General features: G+C 37.4%; 1 protein-coding gene and 1 long non-coding RNA gene across 5 annotated transcripts in view; one reads left to right on the forward strand and one right to left on the reverse strand.

Annotated features, from left to right (window-relative positions):
- The window catches only part of NETO2 (neuropilin and tolloid like 2), a 32725-nt gene extending 16873 nt beyond the window's left edge, over positions 1–15852 (forward strand). The window contains exons 4-9 of one of the 3 annotated variants that reach the window (XM_068150587.1): positions 1324–1572; positions 3153–3197; positions 3287–3414; positions 6521–6749; positions 11640–11753; positions 13350–15852. In XM_068150587.1, the coding sequence (XP_068006688.1) occupies positions 1324–1572; positions 3153–3197; positions 3287–3414; positions 6521–6749; positions 11640–11753; positions 13350–13930 (1346 nt within the window). In that variant the 3' untranslated portion in view covers positions 13931–15852. The remainder of the gene's footprint in view (positions 1–1323; positions 1573–3152; positions 3198–3286; positions 3415–6520; positions 6750–11639; positions 11754–13349) is intronic. The other 2 variants (XM_068150585.1, XM_068150586.1) reach the window with 2 other exon arrangements.
- LOC137447241 (uncharacterized) overlaps positions 1–19946 on the reverse strand; it is an 85514-nt gene that overhangs the window by 41100 nt on the left and 24468 nt on the right. The window contains exon 3 of one of the 2 annotated variants that reach the window (XR_010988831.1): positions 6551–6818. The exons of the other annotated variant lie outside the window; for it this stretch is intronic. This is a non-coding gene — a long non-coding RNA (uncharacterized lncRNA). Of the gene's footprint in view, positions 1–6550; positions 6819–19946 lie in introns of those variants that run through there. 2 annotated transcript variants of the gene reach the window in all.

Genomic DNA, 19946 nt, shown 5'->3' on the forward strand with positions numbered 1-19946 from the left:
GAGAATATCTTGGATAAAGGCTGCAAGACATGGGACACTAATTATTCTTTCCTCTTATTAGAATGCACCCAAAATTCACCAGTCAGAGAAAAAACATTAGTCAACTTAATCATCAGATTCATATCAATTAATTGAAATATTTTAAGTAATATGTTTCAGCGAGGTTTTATTGTGCAGTATAGTACTGGTTCACAGACAACCTCATTCTCACTTGTATGCGTGCTCATCTGAAGGTTTGTGTCCTGCTTGCCAATGAAGGCCGTGGCCAGGAGATATCCTGTCCAGCCATAGCAGTTCCATTGCTGGATCTCCCTTGCACGAGGCAGTTGCCATGGGACACAGAATCAGTTTCCACACCTCTGTCCTCACAGTCCTTACACAGAAGCATGGGTCCATGAGTGAGACCAGGTTTCTCCACAATTTCTAGCTAAGATATGGTCCTTCCTTCAGACCGCTGGCAATATGTGCCAACAGCTACAAAAGTTTTATCTCATGTATGAGTAAGGTCTAAAGTCTAAACAGTGTTAGAGACATGAAAGTAATACCTCTTTGCATTCTGAAGCAGCAACATGTGGTTCTTTAATGCTGTCATTCCAGATAACAATTAGCATCTCAAAGTATCTCAACAGATAACAAGAAGCAATAAAGCTATTCATACAGATGAGTCAATTACAAGCTACAGAAGTGAATGTCCAGTCACCAAGTAGCCATAGCTACATCAGGCTTTAGGGGTCTGATCCAAATCTTGATGTTAGGCTGTCACTGGTTCAGTATTTTCAGTATTGTAGTAACCTACATGTCAATAGGACTTCTCTGAATATTTTAATGAAAGATGTCTCCTGCCAAAGGCTTTCCAAACTTGGGCTTAATGTTTAGGAAATATACTAGTGAATAGTTCTTTGTATGTTTTTCTTTTCATTCTTTTCTGCATCACTCAATGTTTTTTTTCCTTTTTTTATGCACTTTGCTTCTGTGAAGCGCTACTTTTAATTCATATCTTAATATTAAACTTTGCTGGAATACCTTTGCATACACATTAATCTCTGTTACATGTGCTGTGTTATATTTATGTAGTTTCTGGATTTTCAGCAGTGCAAAAAACTCCATACATTTCCATGAAAAAGTATCTTCTACACAATCATTTTTACAATTTTTACTACAGTGTATCTGAGTTTTTGTAACAGACTGCCAGATGTATTTTGAGAAGTTTCTGGTTTCTTTTTACCTTGCTGTTTTGGAGGCTTGTCTCTTCATTATTTCATGTCTTCATGTGTTTTTTATATAGTTCTTCATTTAATCTTGTGCTTGATTTTTGATGTCCAGCTGCTCCACGACAAAGAATTGAGTTGACCTTTGATGAACCTTATTACATAGAACCCTCATTTGAGTGTCGGTTTGATCATCTGGAGGTTCGAGATGGACCTTTTGGTTTCTCCCCTCTCATTAATCGTTACTGTGGTCTGAAAAGTCCTGCACTAATTAGATCAACAGGGAGATTTATGTGGATCAAGTTTACTTCTGATGAGGAGCTGGAAGGAAAGGGATTTCAAGCAAAGTACTCATTTATACCAGGTAAAGACGCCTAAAATTCAGACCAAGTTAATGACCATCTGCTCCCACTGTACTCTGGATGTGTTCATGCCAGCAATCTAGAGCTGTGTTCCATCACAGGTGCTTAGGAAGGCAAAGATACAACACAACAGTTACAATCTTAGTCCTGCTAATCCCACAGCATACTTGACTAAAACCATTTTGGGAAACTGACTGAAGGAAATTACAGGTCTGTAGTTTGCTAGTGAAGAAGTCAGTTGTTCTTGTTCATGTTGAAGCCTTTAGCAGCTTCCCGGTTTGTAACTCTAACTCCTAGCAGTTTCACTGGTGGTAGTAATGAAAAGAGTATTGATGTAGACAAAGAGCGGGCATATTCAGTAACTTGTCTTCTAGGAATATAAAACACTGACAGAAACACCTGAAGCAAATCTACAATAGCAATTCCAGACAGATACAAAACATTTAAAATCTCCATTCTGAAAAGTCAGAGGAAATATCTGTACAGCCCAAGCATCAGCTCTAAGCATAACTAGACTAGGGCAAAGTAGGCATTTTCTCCATTTTCTCAGCTGTACTGAGTGATAAGCTCAGTACTGAGGTACTGTAGGGGAAGTGGTAAACTCCTTGTACAGAAAAAGCATTTAGAGAATCACAGAAAGAGCCAAATTCTGCATCTTAACTTGGAAAAGAATTGTGAACAAAGCAAGCATGCACTTTTACATGAACTGGTGCTTTCTTTTCATAGACCAACATTCCACACACATACACGCACAATGCTTGAGAGTGTGATTTCTGTGGTGATTTCCTGTGCTGCAGCTGTGAACAGACATATCTTTTAAAGTTTCTATGCTGACTTGTGAGGAAACACTAACCTGATCATTGAAATGTAAGGCTTGGACATCCCAACCCATTTTTAGCCAAGTCCTATTGTCAGTAGTCAAGTACCATCAGTTAGCCATTAAGAAAAAGTATATTCTTACTTCACCAGTAGCATGCATAACTATGCTACTATGCATACATACTCCATTTACACATCAGATTTAGAAGAGAGGAGACAAACTGCAATCAAGGTGAAATTCTTCCTCATAAACAATGTCTAGAGCTGTGCTACCTGGCCTAATAGAGGAGGCATGGATAGCCAAGGAAAAAGTATTGAACTATCCTTTACATTCTTTATTAAGAGTGATTAGGAATTTCAAAGTGTTGATACATTTTACTAAACCATTCCAGTTCAAACTGTTCAGAACTAGACATTCAGCAGTCCGATAAAGACAGAAAGGTCCTCTGTACTCTTGTGGCACTCCAGTGATCTCAATTAAAACTGGCATAGTTCAGAAATGTAATGTAGAAATAAAATACCAAATAGTAATTTTTGATAGCACTGGAAATCTGAACTGTCAGTATAGAAGTACCTTGGTCAGATAAGGTCAAACTTTGTGAAACAATTTCTCTCTGTACCCTCCAATTGATTCAATAACCTTTGTAGCAATTTTTATTGTGACATAATAAAAAAATTGACTTAATCTTCAGATTGTATTAAACTTTGAAGTGATTCTCAAGCACTGATAGCCTCTGTGATTCATGACTTCTTTCTGTTACAGATCCTGACTTCACTTACCTAGGAGGTATTTTGAATCCCATCCCAGGTCTAGTATTGCAGTAGCAATTTCTTTATACCTGCAATTTTAAATTAGTATCATATTAAATTTGACAGCAAGGTATATCTTCTCCCTAGACTGCCAATTTGAGCTCTCAGGAGCTGATGGAATAGTACGTTCCAGTCAAGTAGAACAAGAAGGAAAAACAAAACCAGGACAAGCAGTTGACTGCATATGGACAATTAAAGCTACTCCAAATGCTAAGGTGGGTTTCATTCATATCATTCAGCATACAATGGGTTTCCGAGTCATTAGTAACATGTAGTAATCACTAGCTATGATTTGTGTAACATCTCACTGTAACTGAAATTATGTATCACTGGCTTAAGAAATCCAGATAGAGTATTATTTCTGAAATTAAATTTATACAGTAAGTCCACAGTGTTGTCTTCCTGTTGCTATTTAAAACTTAAAATACAAAAGAGCTGTGAAAAGTGTTTAAGCAACAATTTTCAAGGGCATTTGACTGGTTTTATTGGAACACTGCGGGCAAAAATGCAGCTAACAGCTTTGATAAAGTCCAGTTAATCTTGCTGCCATGGTTTAAAGTTTTCCCTCCAGTGGCCCTGGTGGAGAATTTGGATCAAAGTGAACAGAGCATGTACCTGCTTCTCTCCAGTCTAATTCACAATCCAGAACCTTAAAGCCCACCTTCATCATCAGTCTGAGATAAAATGAAAGGCTTTACCAAGTTTTTAACTCTTTCTGATTTAGCTATAGGACCACACCTACAATAACATTTACTAGAGCTTTCTTGCTCAAGCCATAAAGGGCCATATTAGTTGCTCAAGCCAAAAATCAGTACAAGTTACCTAGGTACCTAGTATTTATGGTTATGCCTGTGGAGCTAGAGACCACTTATGAAAACATCACTAACTTATGATTATTAGAAACTACTTGAGCATTATTGTTGGACAGATAAAATCCTGTTTACAATTAAAAAATACTATAGTTGTAGCCTGTTTAAAAAAATCCAACACCTACGTTTCAGAATCACCTACTTGTTAATTACTTATGAGCTGAACTGAAGAACATATTTTTTCTCCTTATAGCCTATACAGCTGTAACTATGTTCCTGTATCTGCATTAAATCACATACTACTGCTTTCATGCACACAAAAATTTTCAAATACTTTTAAGCTGGTGCCAAGATGACAAACCTACTCTATGCCTTCTTACGCACTCCTCCTAATACTTTAACTAAAACAGCGACCTAAAAGATGGTAATAAGAGGACAAGACAAGAAAGAAACTAGAACTCCATTAATATATTTGAGAGACTGAGGAAGTGACTCAACTCCCAAGAGGCCTATACTAGCCTAAGTAATAGTAGCAGTTCTTCCAGAAACAATAATAAAACCATTTTCTTTCTACAGTGCCACTCGAGTGCTTAAGTATTATAATAAATTGTTGCCAGAAGGCAGAGTTATAGTTGGGTCAGTCCTGGGATTAGATCATCACCCTAAATTATTGAGTTAAAACATTACAGAAAAATAACTCTTAATATTCTGTCAGTGGTTTCTCAAGCTTCATTCCTGGCAGAATTATGATGATAAAATCTTATTAGATCTGATAGGGTGCAGTGTCTTGAGAACAATAAGCATATGCATTTTTAATTTGCTCAGTTTCGTTTTGTAATAACAATAAATTTTTAAAACTGACACAGTTGCAGCAATGAAAGGACTTTCAAAGGCTGCATAACAGATATTTTATAAATTACCTCCAGATTTCAGAAAGTTACTAGAATAATCAAAATAATTCAAGACAGTGGACCTTTTATATTTACTTGCCTAACAGTAACCAGAAGGCACTTCTGCAGAGCTGAGCTCTTTTAATACACCTACTAGCTCTACTAAAGTCTTGCTAATTTAATTTTAGCTTCCACTGTAATTTCACAGCAGTTATATGAAGTCAGTCATCAAATGAAAATACCATCTCTCAGCCCAGATACTACACTTACAGCTCACACCTATGTTTGTGACATGTGACAGCAATGAAAGACAGGCTTACAATGTAGCTGAGAATTTCCATCAGTAAATCTAACCAAGACAGCAGGTAAAAAAATTACAAACTATATTATACTGAAAAAAATGTGAGATGAAGCATAAGATAATATGGCACAGGCTGACACTAGCTGAGGTTAAAAGTGAGATATGGCAAAAGGGTAGAAAAATAGCTAGATAATATAGCATACAATAGTGAGCATAGTATTCATCTGTACTTCTTCCCTGCTTGACCAGCTAGGCAAGGGTTTGAGATTCAAGTCATTAGGCAGATGCATGAAAAACTGCATAGTGCAAAAGGTCTTCAGCATTCATGTCAGCCAGAGAGGCAACTGTGAACTGTACTCAAAACATATACAGTCTAGACCCCAGCTTTTCTGAAGACATCATGGACAGAGGAGGAGCATCTCTTCTCCCCCAAAGCAGCAGACTTCAGACTTCACATGGACAGATTTCTTCTCTGTCAAAATTAATATCTATCTGATTCTTTTTTAAAGTTTAAAGGCAGACTTTTCAGCATGTTTAGGTGACTTAGTTACCTCATCAACTTTCACTAGAATTTTGAGAATTCGAGTAGAACCATTTGAGATTAAAAGGCTCCATGATCTTTTCAGCGGTTCTAGTTGAGTTATAGTCTTGTATAAGTTTCCTCCTTCAGCAAAATAAATTCTTTGCATAGTCTTCAAGTGCAGTCTCGGTCTTCTAATTCCCTAGTTGCATATGTTCTAACACGTATACTGCCTTCTCTTCGATTAGATTTCTGCTTTAAAACAATTAAGATAGTTTTAAACTTAACTCTTCCTACATAGCTAGCTCGCTTTTCTCCAGCTTCCCTTAGCTTTTATTCTGAAGCTTTATTTTACTTCAGCACTTATCTGACTAGACTGTTCTTTGTATTTTAACAATGTTATTAATTCAACACACACCAAAAATAACAGTCAAAATGCCATTACCATTCTTTCAGCACATCTATGCATCTCTTCTATCTCTTCTATAGCAATAGACTGCATGTTTAGCAAAGCTGCTTAGGACTTTGTTCAGCAAGTGTGTTGCTTTTTACTTTTTTTTCTCAAGGGGAACAGAAATACATCAGAGTTGATTACTGAGTAAAGATTGTTTTGGAGAGAAGAAGAAGCGAAATAGGTACTTAAGACAAATTTCAAGTAATACTCCACATAGACATTTAATGAGAAAGTCTGTTCAAAAGTAGTGTGAATTTTGAGTTACATATGTAAGGGATCAAAACATCTTGGTCAAGATTTGCTGAGAAGGAATTTCACTAAAACCATGAATTTCTCTTTTTTAACAGATTTATTTGCGATTTCTTGATTATCAAATGGAGCATTCAAATGAATGCAAAAGAAACTTTGTTGCTGTATATGATGGAAGCAGCTCTATTGAGAACCTGAAGGCAAAGTTTTGCAGCACTGTAGCAAACGATGTCACGCTGCAGACTGGGACAGGCGTGGTACGAATGTGGGCAGATGAAGGCAGTAGACTAAGCAGATTCAGAATGTTGTTCACTTCATTTGTGGATCGTAAGTAGATTTTGAAGTGCTTATTCTCCTGGTATCAGGGTATTGCACGTGTTAAAGGAAAAGCTTCAGCTGGAACACATAAATAAGGTTGTTTCTCTTTCCTTCACATACTGGGAGGTAAATTAAGTATGTTCTTTATTGCAGTTAAAGGCATGGTTCCTGAAGAAAGGTCTTACTCCATTCATAAGAGGTTTACTTTTTTCATTTGAATTCAGTAATTATACAGCCCTAGACTATATCCTTCTTGAAAAAGTTCTACAAACGAGCAAAGACTTACTTAAAATAGATAGCAATGGGATTGAAGTGTGTACTTCCACTAGCCCCCATCTTCCAGTTCACCGACAGACACCACAACAGGCTCTTCTCAAGCCCACACTGGCTGTTCAGAAGGCTAGAAAACATATGTGAGCTCTACCTTCAACTTCAATCCAGTACTACACCTACTCTAGCTACACCTACGCTGCTACCTCCTTCTCAGATGCATGTGGCTCTAAATAATCCCACACGGGCTCACTTAGCAAAGCCTGGTTGCCTTGCATACTGTGAATAAACAGTTACATTTCAGAAGGCTATATTAAAAGCACATCTGTAAGTGCAGTCTGGATATCTGTTTGGATTCCATAGCCTGGGTTAGAGGTAGTCTTTGTAAATCACAATGTTTCTTGAAACCATGCTTTTTATGGGATTTATTTCAGAGTGCTTTTTCTCTGAACTTAATGAAATTTTGTTGCCTTACATATTTACAAAGTGTAAATAAGTGGCACTAAGGTAGACCAAGACACACAGTGGCACACCAAGACCAAGTGGCACATCCAAGACACACAGAAAGAGCTGAGTAAACCAGACCTGTCACTTCAGGAAATCCAACCTGTGTTTGCATTAATGGCTTTCAAACAGTTGTGCTTGTAGAAGAAATACTATTTTAAACAGGACTAACGGGTCTGTAACCAGTCCTGAAAGGAAAATCTGTCACCACCCTGTAAAAAAGTTCAGGTTACAGAAAGCAAGTAGATTTTTTTCATTCTGTTCAATAAAACAGTGAAGTTTACTGGGTGGGGGAAGTTACTTCCTGTAAAACACTGTTTCTAAATTAACAACAACTTCTCTTACAACAAAAATAGCTTATCGCTTGCTTTGCATACAAGGTAGTAAATAATTGCATGTTTCCAACCAGTCTATTGTTTAACCTCCAACAGGCATTTAATAAACTTCAGCTATTGTGAATTTCAGTAAATACCCATTTTAACCACAATTGCGAAATTGGTAACTGCTTTTCCAGTAGCTTTTATTTCAACAACTAACATTAGTGTTAGTGCAAGTTATTCCAGTTTGAAACTAAGAGAATGCTATGAATTCTGCCAAGGAAATGATCTATTCATATTATAAATATTGGAGGGGGGGAGGTCGAGTGTGAGAGCTTGAAATAGTAACTACTAAAGCTAGATAACTTTCCAAACCTACAATTTTAAAGCAACTCAAAAGTCTCTGGCAGAAGACAATCTGCAAAGGTACATTGTTACTCTTATTTATCTTCTAACTTGTGTCTGAAAAATGTTTCATGTGTTTTTAAATAATCTGGTGATAAGTAGCTTTTCTAACTGAAAAAGGAAAGTTGGTGTTTGCCATGTTTTTGGATTGTTAAGTTATTTTTCTCTTCTAGCTTACTAATGATTTGTAATTGTATGAAGCCAACCATGGAAACAATCAATATTTCTGAAAAGATTTACATAAATGAACTAATTGTGCATGACAGTCACCTAACCACACCTAGGGCTGCTTGGAGATTTGACTAAGTAATTCAGCTAACAGCAACGTTAAAAATCAATGTATTTGATTTTTGGCTCCATTCAATACTTGAATAATGCTGGATAGAAAGAACACTGTGAACATTGCACCAGCCTTACGCAGCTGTTAAGAGAAGAGTCCAGCTCTGTCCTTGAAGTCCTGGACTGGAACCAATCAATCATTGTGACTTTTAGACTTAGTACTCCCTAAATAACAGACAAAAGGAAAATGAAGCCCATTGTCCCATCTTAATGAACTTGTGAAGAAAGGTCATCCTCAATCACCTTTGCTGGTGGACAAAAAGCTCAACATGAGCTCTCAGTGTGCACTTGCAGCCCGCAAAGCCAATCAGATCCTGGGCTGCATCAGGAGAAGTGTGGCTAGCAGGTCAAGGGAGGTGATCCTCCCCCTCTACTCAGCCCTGGTGAGACCCCACCTGGAGTACTGTGTCCAGTTCTGGAGCCCCTATTACAAGAGGGATGTGGAGGTGCTGGAACGTGTCCAGAGAAGGGCCACGAGGATGATCAGAGGGCTGGAGCACCTCTCCTATGAGGACAGACTGAAGGAGTTGGGGCTGTACAGTCTGCAGAAGAGAAGGCTCCGAGGTGACCTAATTGTCGCCTTCCAGTATCTGAAGGGGGCCTACAGGAAGGCTGGGGAAGGACTTCTCAGGATATCAGGTAGTGATAGGACTAGGGGGAATGGAATGAAGCTGGAGGTGGGGAGATTCAGGCTGGATGTGAGGAGGATGTGAGGAGGAGGTTCTTCACCATGAGAGTGGTGAAACCCTGGAATGGGTTGTCCAGGGAGGTGGTCGAGGCCCCGTCCCTGGGGGTGTTTAAGAGCAGGCTGGATGAGGCTCTGTCCAGCCTGATCTAGTGTGGGGTGTCCCTGCCCATGGCAGGGGGGTTGGAACTAGATGATCCTTGTGGTCCCTTCCAACCCTGAATGAAACTATGAAACTATGAAAAAACGTTCACGAAATGCCACAGGAACGTAAAAGAGAGACTGCGTTAGTGGATAGAAAAGCAGCAGCAAGATGGCATTATCTAAAAATACAGAAACATGAAAAAAATCCCCTGTACAAGGAAATAAGAAGGAGAATGTGTCTTAAAGCATGTAATTCTTCCTCTGTACCTCCAAAAGAACTACAACTGAAACACCAGCAAGTACACATGGATCCATGAAAGCAACTTTGGACATGAATTTTGTAGATCCTCCTTTATCTTACAGTCAGAAACATTTTAGTAGATATTGTATCCTATTATATATGTAGCCTTTTAAGCTATTATCTTTAAACAGTGATGTTATTTATCCTTTATAAAGTCAAGCTTCCACACTGTTTCTTTTCAAATTCAGAAAGAAAAGCTACCTATGTCTTTTCTCCCCACCTGTGCTAATAAAGCCATCATGTAGTCTCTGCATCATGAACATTTCTGATTTAACTGTTAGCCTTTCTCCCATTATGTATCTATAACACTTAGCAATGCTTCCTGTTTCTGTGAATTGCTTCTGGTTTTCTGGGATACCTGCTTCCATATTTACACTGATACTAGTACCATCAGTGTACACTTGGAACCCAGAAGGCCAGTCATATCCTAGGCTGTATCAAAAGAAGTGTGACAAGCAGGATGATGGCAGTGATTCTGCTGCTCTACCCTGCTCTCATGAGACCCCCACCTGGAGTACTGTGTCCAGCTCTGGTACCCCCAGCATAAGAAGCTGCTGAAGTGGGTCCAGAAGGAGACCAGAAAGATGATCAAAGGGCTGGAGCACCTTCACTATGGGCACAGGCTACAAGAGTTGGTACTGTTCAGCCTGAAGAAAGCTCCAGGGAGACTCTTTAAAAATACACTCTAAATACATTCTAGTTTACAGTAAAATACTAGAGCATTTCTGCTGTAGTTGAAGCACAGATTTCCTATATGGAGCTTCTTTCCAGGTTAATTAAGCAGTAACAGGAAGATAAAACAAAAGCTGAAAACCAATAAGCACAGGTTACCAAAATTCAGCCCAGTAACAAATAAGAAGACATATTAGATTTAGGGAATGCACATTCAGAATTGAAGGTTTGACTTTTATTTTTTTTCCTTCTAGGCATAACTCCTCTTTTTGTCACTCAGACTCTGAAGCCTAACAGAGGATTAAGTGAGAAATATTCGGGACTAGTCACCCTACTCTGCTGTACCCTTCTGGTTTCATACTATGCTTCAGAGAATCCAGACTGCTCAAGAATAAATTATTTCTATGAAAGCAAATAGTATAATATCTATCACACATCTTTGCTGTTTAATATATAACTGACTCTACTAATAATAGACATTTCTATCATAAAAATATCAAGTAACTGAGACAGGAAAAGGGAGAATCAGTTTCTTGTCCAGTGTCCTGAATTCATAAAATAATTCACAAAATAATTATCACTACATTAAAAATTTGTATTTCTAATGTCAAGCATGCACAGAAACATAAAATCTCTATAGCAACTTTACAGTAAATTTATTTCCTCAAATTTCTAACTATATGTAGATAGATAGATAAAAAGCTAAACTACTCTCTCAATCCCTGCATCAGCTCTAATAGGAGGATCTAAGAGCTTCGATTCACAAACAGGAATGACTTAGATGCCTCCAGTTACTGAAGTCTCTTGCAATTACTGAAATAGTCCTCAAGCTAAAATCTGATTTGCCTTAAGATACTAATGGGTTTTAAAATGCAGATGTTCAGGGACTGCTTCACAACAGCTACCCAGCAGATGCACAGACTGAATAAACACATAATTGATGGCAAGCATGTGATTTTGAAGCATTAAGTTTTGTAAAGACAAGTATTAAAGCCTTCTTCCATTATATCTATGTTGTGTGGCTGTCTCTCTGATACCAATTCTGAGGAAGAATTTTATTTTCTTTTTTTTTTTGTAGCATTGATAATACACCTGAAAGCAATCCATGAAGGGTCAGTAAATAACTTGGTAATTAGTGATGTGTAAGGAAAAATTATGGTGATTGAAACAAAGATAGAGTGCACATGTTAAAAAAATACCAGGAATTTACTAGTTTTATTATTACTAAAAACTCCTAATGTTTTCTTTCTTCTCTCCTGCAGCTCCCTGCTCAGGCAACACTTACTTCTGCCATAGCAACATGTGCATCAATAATTCTTTAGTCTGCAATGGCATTCAAAACTGTGCATACCCTTGGGATGAAAATCACTGCAGAGGTGAATATAGTGCAAAGTATAGCCTGTGTGAGCTAGGCTGGTCAGTTTGCCTTTCAAGAAAGTCCTGAAATGTCTCTTTATCCTGGAAATATGCTGAAGACACCTATTCTACTAATCTCAGGAAGGTGTTCCAAATTTTTATATTTAAACTCAGGAGACATGTAAGCATCCTGAATATTGATCTTACAGCTTTATAATTAATTTTCTTCCTCTTCAGCATATACTGTCTATTTTAAAAGGATGTCAGCTTCAGAGCAAATAAAATTTAGTATTTGCCAGGCTGTCCTCTGTAATTTCTAAACTTCAAATGTGGCGAGGATCATAGGGACAGGTCATAGCTTTTTGGAGAAAAAATGCAGAGCTGGAAAAACACTGACAAGCCTTCAAGCACAAAAAGCCTTTCTCAGGGCTGAAACATGAGCAATGCTCTTCAAAGACAAATATATTTTAAAAACATTTGTTTTGAGTTGTTAATCATAGAAGATCTTAGAGTAAATGCAACTGCTGCATATGGTGTGAGAAAGGGTGGGAGGAAGCAAGAACTGTTAGGAAGCAAGAAGTCACTGCCTATGGAAAATGGACACATGTCAATCACTGCTCTAGAACATGGGGCAAGGCAGTATTGTTTAAACCATCATAAATACAGTGAAGACGTTTTGGTATCCAATTGTTTCACTATCAGGAAACAGATATCTGAAAATAATATGAAAACATTTAAGGATGATGCATTTTTGTCTACATAAGAGCTTTTCTGGCCCACTAGTGGATGTTGCAGTTTCAGTGTAGAATTCTTAGGGCAAATACATTTACAGAACAGAAATCCAACTGGAAAATGTTAATCTTAAAAACAAAATAAAATTCAAATATAGAAAATAATCCTGTTCTGATGCTGCCATCTTGTGTGTTTTCAGATGAAGTACTAGCCAAAAGTGCCATATGATTTCAGTTGGTTGGTTCTTCTTGCTCTGCCTCCTTTTCTTTTCCAACTGATTTACTATTGGATTAGTAAAACTGTAATATTTCTATGCTGAATCTCCCTGTGTTGAAATAGGTGTAAGAGACATACACAATAGCCACAGTTGTTACGTTTCCAAGAGATGTGAAAACAAATAGTCACTCTTAAATCATCACTATGAAAGAAGTAGGTAATGTTAAATCTAGATTTTCTTCTACTGATACCAATGGGAATGTTACCAGCAGGAGCAAACCTCTGTAAGAGAAGTGCCATCTGTAGGTTGTATTTAAGCCAATTTAATTTGTGGATTTTTGGAATAGAAACTGAGCAATATAGGTTGAGGACTGAAGCCACATCCTAGACGAGTCAGCATGCACTGGCCACAGAGTTCCACCTACCACTGAATTTTTATATGGCAACCATCAATGCAGACAGAGAATTAGACTTGCTGAACTAATGCACAGATGCAGTATGATAAATCCCATTGACATACAGGTCTAGCATCCACTGCCATTAAGTCACTTCATTAATATGGCACTTCTGTGACAATCACAGTACAGCTTGCTTTGGTTTAACACATGATCAAAAGTGTGGGAAAAATAATAAAAGCCTTCTCTCTCTCTTTTTTTTTTTCCTTGCAGAAAAGAAAAAAACTGGATTGTTTGAACAAATCACCAAAACTCATGGAACAATAATTGGCATCACATCAGGGATAGTTTTAGTTCTTCTCATCATTTCGATTCTAGTACAAGTAAAGCAACCTCGCAAAAAGGTTATGGCTTGCAAGACTACTTTCAATAAAACTGGATTCCAGGAAGTATTTGATCCTCCACATTATGAACTGTTTTCACTAAGGGACAAAGAAATTTCAGCAGATTTGGCAGATTTATCAGAAGAACTTGAAAACTATCAAAAAATGAGACGCCCTTCAACAGCTTCCAGATGCATTCATGACCACCACTGTGGCTCCCAGGCCTCTAATCTAAAACAAAGCAGGACAAACCTCAGCTCCATGGAACTTCCCTTTCACAATGACTTTGCACAACCTCAGCCAATGAAAACATTTAATAGCACATTCAAGAAAAGTAGTTACACTTTCAAACAAGCGCATGACTGCCCTGAGCAGGTGATAGAAGACAGGGTGATGGAAGAGATTCCGTGTGAAATCTATGTTAGAGGAAGAGAAGATACAGCACAAGGTTCATTATCTATTGACTTTTAATTTCCTAGTGAAGGTGGTATCAGTGTATATACAAGATGCTTGTGTACAGTAACCATGTACATAAAAGTGTACTATATGCAGCGTGTGAGATGCACACACTTTTAGCTTCTTATACTCCATTTACAAAAACCCAGTCTTCATAACTCATTCTTGCTGAAACATGGTGGATTTCCTTCCATCTTACCAAGCTACCTATCTAGAGGAGGAGTAAAGACTTTGCATGGAAATTTTAAGTTAAGGATATTGGAAGAAAACAACCTAACTATTAATCACTGAACGCTGAAAACAATGACTACTGTTCTCTTCCTCACATGACTTTCTCTTGTTTAGATGTCTGGTTTTTGAGACTATTTTAATACCTCATTTACATAAATAAAAGTAGTTAAGTGCACCTTGTGTATGTCAACATAGGTGTCTTATTGTATTTGTCAAATTGGAAGTAGAGCTAGAGCTAAGTTGAGACTCAAGAACTGTTCCAGCCATCTGTTTCACCTTGCCTACCATTTATATTGCCTTTAATTATTAGTTCCTCACTCTGTGCTTTGTGAGAAACAAGTGAAAAGGATTACTGCATTTTAAAAACACTGAGTTATAGTAATTTTAGTACATTTGGAAATATATATTCTTTGCAGCTTTTGGTTAAAACACAAGTAAATACCCATGTTATTCTAGGTGCAGACCTTTACAGCAGTCTTCTTTCACAATGCTTTAGGATTTTAAAATATTCAGCCATATATTATAGATCCATATGGTTCACTGCTTTCACAGCTCTGGAGTTAGAAAACAGTTTTGTTCCTGTGTTCTCCAAGTATTTACACAAATAGACTGTACTGTACATTTGTCTCTTAAAATAGGCTTTTACTCCTTATTGCAGCCAACCTTCTCTAGTGAAATCAGTGATACTTTTAGCTCCTGTCCTACTTGCCTGAAGGGAAGCGCTCTGAGGTCCTTGTGAGTATCAGGTACATGATGATACTGAAAAAAGGGAAATTTCAAAGCAACCCTTATGGAACCCTTCTTGTGCCCCTTGTTTCCACTTGCAAAATGGCACATGTCATACATTTTAATGGTGGTTTGGACCTAATTTTAAAATTTTAATTTTTTTAAAAATAATAATTCTAATTGTGGTTTTTAAACTTTCTTACATAGTTTGATACTGTACACAATATTTATTAAATCAAAATCTAGCACCTGTACACATGGCTTGTTTCAGTGTCCCTATTAGCAGCAGCAGCTCTGAATAACATTCAGTGGCTGCTGCATACATCACAATTTGCCTAGAATAGACTAGACCAGACTAGAATAGAATAGACCCAGCAGCAACTAACCAGTTAAACCATGGCACTAAGTGCCTTATCCAGTCTCTTATTAACACTTCCAGTGATGGTGACTCCACCACCTCCCTGGGCAGCCCATTCCAATGGCCAATGACTCTTTCTGTGAAGAACTTCTTCCTAACATCCAGCCTAAACCTCCCCTGGTGCTGCTTGAGACTATGTCCTCTTGTTCTGTTGTTGGTTTCCTGGGAGAAGAGACCAACCCCCACCTGGCTACAATCTCCCTTCAGGTAGTTGTAGACAGCAATAAGGTCTCCTCTAAGCCCTCCTCTAAGCCTACTTAATATGACTTCTACATCAGCCTACATTTTATTTCCTGGTTTGTCTGAGTTTATTCTGGTATTTTGTTTACATGAATTCTTTCACACAATGTGTCCTACCAGCCTGCACTGAGCATATCCTTTATTGACTGATGTATGTAAAACCATAATGTTTGTTGTGCTGAATGTAGTACACAAAAAACCCCCCAACACAAAACAAAAAAATCAATCTTAATATATGGCCATAGCAACAGAACAATCTTTTCTTTAAAATAAAAAGTGAATAGCAGCTGTAATTACACACAAAGAAAATACTATATTTTTTCACAAATGCTTAGAATGTAAGAAGGGTGGGGCAGAGGGTGGGAGGAGAGAGAGATATATATATGTGTACATATATATATTTAAGTATCTTAAACACTTCCCAGCTTCAAAAAAATCACCCTCTCTGATGTCTTGAAAGAATCATAGAATCATAGAATCAACAAGGTTGGAAAAGACCTCAGAGATCATCAAGTCCAACCTGTCACCCAAGACCTCATGCCTACTAGACCATGGCACCAAGTGCCAAGTCCAGTCCCCTCTTGAACACCTCCAGGGACGGTGACTCCACCACCTCCCTGGGCAGCACATTCCAATGGCTAACATCTCTCTCTGTGAAAAACTTTCTCCTCACTTTGAGCCTAAACTTCCCCCTATCTAGGATGCTAACACACTGCTCCACAAGCATTGGGCTACTACACCCAGAGTTCTCAGTGTTAAGGCCAGCTACATCCCTGTCCCCCTTTAAAAGTAGTTTAAAGCATTGTCAATGAGCGCAGCCAGCTCATGTGCAAGGATTCTTGTCCCCTTAATCAGAAGCTTATTGGTCAGATGGCTGTGGCTGTAGACTGATTCAGTTTTTGTGCTGGCCCCAGAATGTATTTCAATTTGACAGAATGAAAATAGACATTATTTTCAGATGCATTTCATGCAGAAGATAAGTCTTTAAAACAACAACAAAAAAAATATCCAACACACAGTCTGCTAAATTTTACTTGCAAACTTTTCAGTATTTAATTAAAACATTGCTTGACAGATTTAATTTACTTCTCCATTGATTTCAGTAATAAGTATCTCATCATGACCTATATAACACAGAATGTTACTTGTGACAATCTATTTGTTTCAAATTTTTTCTAAAAAGCAAGACATGGTTTTACAGAAGTTATTTCTATCCATATAACTTGTAAGTGCTACATTTGCATGATAAATTATCTCTTCTAGGTGTACTTGTCCATGTGAAAAAATAACATGATCCTTATGCTTTTCTAAGTTATGTTGTCCTTGAACATTATACCTGCAATAGTAAAACAAATAGCAAGCCTGCAAAGCCACATCTGTGGCAAAAAAACCTCTACTGAACAAGCTCCCCAAAAGCTTGAATAGTATTTCAGTCTCTGTTGTAACTTTCCAGTTACGTGGTCAGAACATGGCTGCTTTTTAGCTGCCCCAGAGCAAACAGGTGAGCTCCCATAACCAGTCATGGCTTCTGTGCATAACATTTTTCAATATACATAAGAGCAGCCCTATGAGCTGCTTTGCTTTCCCCCCTTTGCAGTCTATTCTGTTGGGCTTTTTGTCTTTAGGAGAAATAAAGACAAGACACTCCTACCTAGTTAACACCTGTTCTAAATTCCCAATACAGAGCAAATACTCTTCTGAGGGGAAGTTTTTCAGTATTCTTGTAATTGCAGACTCAACCCTTACTGTGTCAAGACCTGTGTACTTGACCAGATCTAAGAGAAGAATAAGTATTTTTAGAGGCTTCTATAAGTAGTAAGGGCAGGAAATAAAGTGCTTGTTTTATTAGAAGCAATGTGAAATTAGCATTAAACCTAAAAAGTTAAATGGAAAACTTATGCATGGTTGTTTAAAAAATAGTTGTCTATACATTTAATTGTAATAACTCTGTGTTAGGAAATGGCATAGACACAGAATTCCACTTCCAGTATAATCAAATTCAATACAGAGCAAAACTCTTCAGATTAGATGAACTGCTTAGTATCACTCAATGCAGGAAGCTGATGTTTGCAGCAAAAGAATCTAGTATTGCTTTTGCAGTCTCAGCCCAGCAGTGGGGGGAGGTGGGGAGGGCTATTGAAAAACATCACCTTTCATATTCTTGCAGTATCTTAAGTACTGTTAATCTATTTCCGTTGTCTCCATCTTAAATCTGTACATTTCTGGGAGCATCCTGATTTTGCCCTCAATTGTACCCATATGTCTGATACCCTTTTTTAGCACAGAATGCTTGCAGAAGGCAAGGATATGGTCCCTAGACACACACTGAACAAGAAAAGGCCTACAGCATTAACTGCTCTGGTATTTGTAACTGTCACCATTTAACCCCAGTCAGCACCTGAGCACCACACAGCTACTTGTTCACTCTTCCTTTCTCCAAATGCAGAGGGGGGGAGGTAAAACTTATGGATTGAGATAAGAAGAGTTTAATAACTAAAATAAAATAAAACATTAGAATAATTATAATGAAACAGAATACAACAAAACGAGAAATAAAGCCCAAGAAAAGACATGTGATCCACAATGCAGTTCTTCAAACTTGCTGACCTGTGCCTGAGCACTGATCCACCCCACCAGCCAATTCCTCCAGTTTATGTACTGAGTATGACATTGTATGGTATGGAATATCCCTTTAGTTAGTTTGGGTCAGCTGTCCTGACTATGCTTCCTACAAGCTTCTTGAGCACTTGCACTCTAGCAAAACATGGGAAGTTGAAATCCTTGATTTCCTAGCAACAACTAAAATAATCAGTATTTTATCAACGTTCCTCTCATACCAATTCCCATACTGAATCCAAAACATGGCATTGTTCTACCTACTAGGAAGGGGACAAAGCCGAAACTCAGCCAAACCCAGGACAATTCATTCTTACTTTTTATCAAGGGGACATCTGCATTTACAGATATGATGACAGCAGTATAAGAAATTCAGACTTAAGACACTTACTGACTCAGATGTGTCAATGAATACAGAAATACTTATTTGCACTTAAAATGCATGAATCTCTTGTGTGCTATAGACAAGACGACCCTCATAGAGCATCAAATTATAATGGTGTAATAGAAAATAGATTGTAATTAACTAAACCCATACCAAAAAAAGGTTACAAATAGCTGTCATTTACTTATCAGAGAATGTGCTTGTCATGTGAGCACAGAATCTTTAAAGCATTAAAGTGGACTTTGTTTGTTTACTTGGTCTCTAAAATTCTGTGCATTAGCAGCAAATTTGCTAAATTAGAACAAAAGTAAACTGATTTGAAAATAAAGAAAAAGTCCTTAAATAAGAAGATTCTTATATCAATGATCATAACATCATTTAAGTTTCCAAACTAAGTATAATCTTTTATCTAAAAGGCTACCAACAACAAAAGTAACAGACAATCCTAGCCTGAAGAAGCCAAGTGTAAATTATTGCTTGAAATGAAACACTAATTCATATGGACACACTGATACATATCTATAGAGTTTGATCTTCCTGCATCATCCTTCTCTATATACCTGTTCACATGAAAACTCAGTCAAATTAATCTACTTTTATATGTCCTCATTTAAAAGGTTTTGTATGAGCCCTGTGATTATTCAGGTCTGTAAACTTTTTACCAAACAGAGATTCCTAATTTATGTCAGCCTGCAAGATAACCTGGTTTGTTTTTTTTTCCATTATTGAAGATTACACTCTTACAACTGAATATTAATTATAACAGCAGAAAGAATTTTAAAATAATAAAAAGAAAAACTTTCTTTGAGTTAATTCATGCTTTGAAACTGAACATTTGTAGCACCTATGTGCATCTAACAACATAAAAGCTACGGTCTTTTAAGACTTCTGTTCCTGTGATTTCCAGTCACTGTCTCTGTATAGCATAAATGCCCCCTATAAATACACAAATAAATCACATGTCAGCATGCTCTAATATGTTCTTGTCACCATGTAACAGCGAGTTTATTTTCACATTCAAATTCCTTTGCTATACTCCATTTTACAGAATCAGCTTAACAAACATCTGCCTTCCATCTGCTTCATAGATGAACACCAACAACCGTCATTTGTGAATTGCCAACTTGTTCCCTGTTATCAAGCTATTGAAGATAATCTCCTGTATACCAGATAAAACAGCTTATTTTTCATAAGTCTATTCTTAACAGAGCCAGGGTCAGGGAGAAACAAAGCAAGAGCTTGATGTCTTTGTATGTCTTTCCATTACCATTACACAATTTTATAGTACTAGTTTTGACAAATGTTGTTCAATACAAGATTAAGTATTACAATAAACCAAATAAAAAGTTTCTAAGGTCTAGACACCTCAACATTTAAAATAATTTGTTGTTTTGGAACCTGACATGCCTTCTGAA

Source organism: Melanerpes formicivorus, unplaced genomic scaffold (genome assembly GCF_026170545.1).
Source record: "Melanerpes formicivorus ecotype bairdi unplaced genomic scaffold, bMelFor1.0.p_v2 SCAF_20, whole genome shotgun sequence".
NCBI classification, from domain to species: Eukaryota; Metazoa; Chordata; class Aves; order Piciformes; family Picidae; genus Melanerpes; species Melanerpes formicivorus.